Consider the following 7,539-nt stretch of genomic DNA (forward strand, 5'->3'; position numbering starts at 1 on the left):
TGGTTCTATCCCTGAAGAGATTTCTCTTGTATTATGATTTTCTGTGGTACCTAGCCCATTGATCCTGAATGAGGCCTCTGGGCAATGCTTGTATACAAATAGTAATAATAATAAAGAAAATATTAATAGCTAATAATTAGATTGAAAAATGAAATTGCCTGATCGTTCTTTCATTTTACTTAATCTGAATTGTTTTAATCCTATGCTGTTGTGGTTTGTTTTTTGGTTCTTTTCTGCTGTCTGCTAGGAAGACAGCATATGAAAAAAATAATTTTTAAAAATATATACAGTACTCATCTACACAAACTCATCCTTAGTCAGCCTCTTTCAATTTTAATTTACAAAGCATAGTATTGACATAGTCTAGAGATAGCTAACGATGATTTTACATAGGTAAGCAATGTTTTAAAGGATTGCTTGACTCAGATATTGACCCAGTTAGGTGCTATGTGGCCAAGAAGCAACATTTTGCTTTTATTACAGTGATTCTCAACCAAGGTACCTCAGCACCTGGAGTTCCCTTGAGGTACTTTCAAGAGTTCTGCAGGGTGTCGCACAATGTTAGCACTGTTAGGTGTGCAAATATGATTTGCAAGATAAATAGAATCCAAAGTGTTAAAAACACTATGATGTGATGTGGTCTGTCTGCATTTTTTGTAACAGAAGAATTGCTTTATAATTTTTCTGTAGTAAAAAAATAGTGAAAACTAAAAACAGCCATTTTCTATGGAGCCATGCCCCAAGTCTGTGGAGGGGTGCTCGGAGTCTAAAAACTTTGAGAACCACTAATCTACAGGAATTGTGCTATTTGGAAGCTAGGTGAAAGTTATTTTTATCTGATAAATTTAGAATTGGCTGCAACAAAAGGGTAACAAGAAGAGGAATTTTTTATTGGTAAAATTTTACCAAAAGATAAAAATGTAATTCTCTAGTAAAATAAATAGGTGCCTTAAATATGATTCACTTGAGTGGATCTTAATGCCCATGTAGAAATCCAGTAGGATCTATCCACATGTGGGGCATCAGCTGCATGGATTAAATTGCAAAATCAATATTTAAATAGGCAGACAGTTGCTAGAATGTAGAAACTGGTGTGAAGCAGAAGTTCTTTCCCACTATCTATGCTTTGTATGAATAGTCTTTGGAACATGGTCTTCAACCTAGGTCTCCCATATTCCAGTCAAGTGCTATGACCACAAGGCTGTTTCCTGGTTAGGGTGAATCTTTCTCAGTTTTTTTTCCAGAAATTCCATCTGGGGCCTGAAAAACCTTTCTCAGCCAAAGTTGAGTTGACATATGTATGTCCCCACTAAACATTTTGATTTCAATGAATCTGCATTTTGCAAAGAAGAATTGTTTCAGAACTTCTCCATCCATCTCTGTTAATCATGCCAGATTTGTTGCTCTCTTGATAGTGTTGCAGAAAAGGAATACTCTAGAACAGGGCTGGGCAGCCTGTGGCATGCTTGCCACAAGTGACATGGGTAGCCCCTACCTGTGGCACATGTAGAGTGGGGGGAGACAGGCAGCACAGAGGTAGATGGGGCAAGAAGCAGAAAGCAGAGCAGCAGATCAGGCATGGAGCACAGGGTAGGGAATAGAAAGGAGAAAAGTAGCTTGGGCATGGAACACAGGACAGGGAGCAGAAAACAGAGCAGAAGATCAGGTAGGGGAACTCAGGGAAGGTGCAGGGCTACTTTGTGGCAAACCTGCCAGAAAGGTTGCTCCCTGCACTCTAGAGATAGAGTTTGGACAGCACAAATTCCATAAATGTATTTTGTCCTATTTTGACAGGATTAGGAGCACTTACATAATATGTATGTTTCAGCTCCCTTTTTAGTTTCCTCAGTTTTGTAGAATATGTAATTGTACATTAGTATCTGATCCCACTTTCTAAAATCTTCTAGAATCTTTATTTTCATTCACAAATTTTAAAAACCACCCTTAAGAACACATAACCATGTTGTGAAAAGAATTTTGTGAAGTAACAAAGGGAATTAGAGTTTCCAAACACAGCTGGAAAGATAAAGGGATTTTTTTTTAATTAATAAAATATTGCCATGTCACATTCATAACAGAACAGCTGCCTCAGAATCCTTGGCCATAATTGAGTTTTCTAATTAATACAAACTACTTGGCCTTTAGGCTCCTAGATTAGAATTAAATTATTGTCTTGCAAAACAGAATATCCTTCCCATTATCCATTATCCAGTGCACAGGACTTCTTTCTGAGCAGAGACAGGCCAATTCATTAAAACATATTTATTTAAATGAAATCTTGCAGAAAGATTTCATTTAAATAAACATGAAGAAGTCTTCAAGAACAGGGGATGACATGATCCTGCAAATGGGAAAGGAACAGGTATCCCTTCTGTTCTTCTTTCCCTTAAGCTGCTCCAGTCCCCAAAAGGTTGTTCCTAAAGATCTAGCCATATTTGTGCATTTTCTTTCATTCTAGTCAGCCAAACCGTGAAGAACAAGGAAAAAGCCATTTATTTGTAACATCTAGATGGTTGAATTGACCCATTTAATTGTGATTACTAATTGCTGCCCTTGGGAGTTATTTCTATTCAGAAATACAGATCCCTTCAGGGTGCCTTGCTTGCTATAGGTCACTCGATATTTGTATGGAACATTCAGGACTATCCAGGTGTATAATCCAACCCCACAGCTGATTTCTGCCTAGGCAGAAGTGCTCCGATTGACAGTCATGCTCCAACTTCCAGTACCCTTGGACTGGATGAGTGGTGTGAGCCTGGTCCACAGGCTGGATCCATCGTGGGGCCAGAGTGCAGGATTGATCCATGGGTACGATTTGGTACACTGGCCCACCCTGCACACTAGATTGAGCCATGGATTGATACCGTGTGCTTGCACAATCTGACACACAGGGCTGTGTCAGCTGGTCTGCAGGACTTCCCATGGGTCTGGAAATTTGGCGGCAAGGGAGTGGTGGCAGCATTAATTACTATGGTTCTAGATTGTTGCAACTATCAATGCTGCCACTGCTCCCCTGCTGCTAACTTTCCAGACCCATGGGGAACCCCATAGATCAGATGACACATCCCCACCACTGATATAGGACAACTGGAGAGGAACTCTGAAAGGGGGTATGCACAGTGCTGTGAGACAGGGAGATCCAGCTATGTTATTAATGTCTAACAACAAATATAGGTTTAAACATTGTTCGGCCAACAGTTAATAAATCACATTGACTAGTGAGGCTGTTCCAATGAATAGAGCAGGTAGGAGTCAGGGCATAATGTAGTGAATGACATGGAATCCATTCCAGATTGGAGTTCCTATATGGTCAGAGAGAAACTGGGGGAATTATTTATCCATAAATGACAGCAGCCTGAGTACATTTGGGCAAGAAGCGCTATAACATAGCACCCCAGTGCTCTGTGAACAACAGTGCTCTACAAAAATGTTACTGTCTTAGTCATGTGCCAGTTTTTTGCTTTGTTTTGTTTTGCTTTTTTGGACATCCTACACTGGTACCCTACCATTATTCTACTGTTATAATAAAAATGTGAGGGGCATCAAGCAGGTTTGGGGTCAGTCCCTTTAGCCTCTTCCTCTGAGGGAATACCACTCCTTTCCAGTTGGTGTCCATTCACACATGGATGGAGATCTTCTTCAGCAAAGCTCCTTTCTACAATATTTTCTAGGGGTTAGTCTATGTAGTGAGAACAGAAACAGAAATGGGCCTAAGCTTCATCCTAGGATTTAAAGGATTGAAATTGGGTTGCTCTTTTACTAAGGAAAACAGCACTTTCTGGGTCATGTAGGCTGATCCACTTCATGAACTTTTACTGGTAATAATATCTTGTAATTTTGCAACGGCAGTCATCACTGTTTGACTTTTCTTTTTTCCCCTTTGCAGCCTTGTTGTTCTACTGGACCTTAGCTTTCATAACCAAAACCATCAAATTTGTAAAGTTCTGTGATAACAACATTGGATTTTCTCAGCTTCGATTTTGCCTCACTGGACTCCTTGTTATTCTATATGGAATGCTACTAGCCGTGGAGATTAATGTCATCAGGGTGAGGGTAAGTCTCATTTCCAAGGACTTTCATTCTGCCCTTCCCCCCCTCTGAATATTAAGTATGTAATGTGTTTTTTTTATGAAAGATACTAAAGTCATATCTTTGAAACTGGGAAAGATTTGAAAATGCAACACCAGCCTAACTAAACGTGTTAGATTTAATTAATTTTTAATGTAAACTATTTTGACTCTGCTAGAGTTACAATTCAGATAGATTTAATCCATTTTATTTTTTTAATGCAGGTGTGACTTATTTATGAATGACAACTTCACTGTTCTGAAAACATTAATCATAGTACAGGGAACACCTCCATAAACTGGACAGTTTTGGTATCGGTAACGGTCTTTGGTATCGGAAAACATCTCTAGACACAGAAGTAGTATCTCTCATTTCCAATTTCCCAGAGCAGACAGAATGTGATTTAGTGTGATACTGAGGCAAGTTGAGTCTTTCCAGATAATTTTTCATCTTTATTCTGACCACCCTCAAAACTAATATAAATAAATGGCTTTGAAGTTTACTAGGCTTTGGGTCTCCAACCCAAAATCATTATTGCCACTTTCACCCCACACATACTTGCACACAACATTGAGTTAAACCAGCCACTAGGAAAGGCTTCAGGTCTGTGTAGGTTCTTGCATCTCACTTATCTATCACTGCAGTACCTGAGAACCTTCCACAGTTGCATTAAGCAATGCCCCTAATATCTATCGTGTATGTTCTCTCGTCCTGCATCCACAGGGAATTTAAGGAGTGTGAAGTATGTGTTTGTGTAAATATGTTTATGTTGGAGAAAGCCAGGAAAAAGAAATCACTGAAGAGAAAAAATTTACTATATAACAGATGACAGGAGGTTTAATGGGAATTTTAATCTTAATCTCACAAATGATACAATATCAGTATTAGAAATGAAAATAAGATATTGGTGGTAAAAGGTCATTTTCTCTACTAGCAAGTGATAGTTACTTTCTGGGGAGAAAATAAATTGTACAAACAGGTTGAAATCAAGGTATATAAGCCCTACTTGTAAAAACAAGTTTATTGTTTTTGAATGTGATGCAAGCAAGGGGTTTCAGGTCAAAAATTCATAGTCATTTTCAGATCTGAACATATCTGCTAAATACTTACAAACCTACATATATCTCTCTTATTAGAGAAGCAAAAACTGAAACCATTGAATTCTGCTTTCACTTATACCCATTCAACTTTGTTGGTTTTGCTGGCATTGCATGTGATTTTGTGAACGCAGAATTTGGTTTAATATGATTATGTAGTGTAGTCCACTTACATTTATCTTGGATAACTGCATAATTTGCTTAACTGTGTAACATGACTTTGGTCCCAGTTTTTTACTCTCTGTCCCACTGTCTGTTTTGTAAGGGATTTGTACTCCTTTTAACTGTATAATGACTGAAGGTAACTAGGAGCTGTTGATTTAAGGCAGAGTCCTGTTTATTTCAAGGGTGCTATTAGAAGTATAAGTTGTACTGACAAATGAGAAAACCAATCTCAGCAGTGATATCAACATGAGATGCTTTACTGCACAGTAGAGCAAATTACTGCACAGTAAGCATCCTGGTCTACACATGCAGACCCTTACTATGCAATAATTTGCTGTACTCCACCACTAATTTGTTACCTGCATTTGCAAATGCAGGTAGCAAATTAACAGCAGAGTTGCTACTGCGCAGTAAGGCGTGCATAGATGGCTGGCCAGGAGCAAATTTGCTGCTGGGCAGCACGGGGCAGGGGATTGCTCCCTGCCTCCATGAGTTGCCTGCTACCAAAGCGGGCTCCAGTGGCGGAGCCCGGGCGGGGACAGTGTCCCCGTGCTGTGGCATCAGGGAGCTCCCAGTCCCCTCTCCACAGTTGCGGAGCCAGGGCCAGGAGCTCCCTGCTGCTAGGCCCTGGGGACATTGTCCCAGTCCAGGCTTTGCCACTGGAACCCACCCTGGCAGCAGGCAGCTCCTGGGGCAGGAAGAAATCTCCCAGTCCCCATTTTGATCATGGAGCTGGGGCTGGGATCTGCCTGCATGAGGAGAGTTTTCCATCCAGCCAGAAGCTAGCTGGGACCTACCTCAGACTGGAACAGGTCCTAGCCAGCACTTGAGTTGTGTGGGGAAGTTTGCATGCGCAGCCTGGAGCTGGCTGGGAACTTCCTGAAACATGAAAATTCCCAGCTAGCTCTGGACAGCCAAGGCAGACTTCTCTGCGCAGCCCAGGAACTGTCCTGGCCTGGAGCAGGTCCCAGCCCTGTTGCTGTTTCCCAGCCCCCATCAGGCGATCAAGACACAGGGCTTGGAAAGGGGTGCAGGAGAGGATCAGGTCCCAGCCCCCTGCCCCAATCTGTTGGTGGGGCAGGTAACAGTGAGCCCCAGGCTGGATGGGGATTCCTGCCGGGGGCTCACTGCTAGCTGCCCCACGGACAGATCAAGGCCTGCCCCACCCCCACACTTCTTTCCAAGCCCCCTGCTCCCAGTTGGGGAGCCGGGGCCAGGAGTTCCCTGCTGCCAGGGCAGCGGGACATTGTCCCAGCCTAGGCTCTGCCATCAGAGCCCACCCCAACAGCAGGCAGCTCCCTGAGGCAGGGAGCAATCTCCCAGCCCCCGCCAGGAGAGAGCTGTCTCCTGGCCCCATGCACCCTGCCAGCCTGGCCTAGCACCCAGGAGGAGCCTGGAGCTCCCTCTGGATGCTGCAGTGGGGCAGAGCAGGATGGAAGCAGCCCTCTCCAGACTGCTCCCAGATACCTGCACATGTAGACATCTGCCCAGCATGGGTTTGCTCCACAGTAAACTACACATGTAGCTTGCACGTGTAAATGCATCCAGCAAGATACAAAAAGCTTAGTATAGACTGTACCTGTGGTTAATGAATTTTGTTTACCACAGCACAGTAGCTCATCACTACCATGCAGTAACATTGCATGGTTTAAGCATGACACAATGCTATTGTGCAGTAGTAACGAGCTACTGCACAATAATAATGAGCTACTGTGCAGTCAGTGTTACCAAAAAGCCATTCTGGGGCGCTACCAAGCAGTAACTGTGGTTACTGTGTAGTCATTTAGTACTTGTGTATACAAGTACTAAATGGCTGCGAAGTAACAACTGCGCAGTCAGCATCTTGTGCAGACACAGCCAGTGGGTTCATTGACATGTGCAGTTAATGTGCAGCAATAAACTGGTGCATGTCACACCAGAGTTTATTGCTCCCAGGCGCACCATTTGCACATGCGCCTGGGGCCACAGTACTTTTAGCCGGGTTGGAGCAGCAGCCCCCAACAACCCGGCCAGGGGCCTAGGGAGTCAGCAGCCCAGGGCTGCTCTAAGACAGCTCAACATGCTGCAGAGGGGCTGCCTGGGCATGAAGGTGCTCCAATGCAAGTCTAGCTGGCAGGCAGCCCCTGCACTGAAGCACCATCATGTCCCAGCTGGGCCCTCCAACATCTACACCTGCATTGCTGTAGGATTTACAAGAACTGTCCTGCTG

At 43.1% G+C, this 7,539-nt stretch overlaps 1 protein-coding gene across 1 annotated transcript in view; it reads left to right on the forward strand.

Annotated features, from left to right (window-relative positions):
* Positions 1–7,539, forward strand: part of ABCC8 (ATP binding cassette subfamily C member 8) — a 154,741-nt gene that overhangs the window by 12,081 nt on the left and 135,121 nt on the right. The window contains exon 5 of the mRNA XM_006024884.3: positions 3,887–4,053. Within this exon, the coding sequence (XP_006024946.1) occupies positions 3,887–4,053 (167 nt within the window). The remainder of the gene's footprint in view (positions 1–3,886; positions 4,054–7,539) is intronic.

This window comes from Alligator sinensis, unplaced genomic scaffold (assembly GCF_000455745.1).
Source record: "Alligator sinensis unplaced genomic scaffold, ASM45574v1 scaffold447_1, whole genome shotgun sequence".
NCBI lineage: Eukaryota > Metazoa > Chordata > Crocodylia > Alligatoridae > Alligator > Alligator sinensis.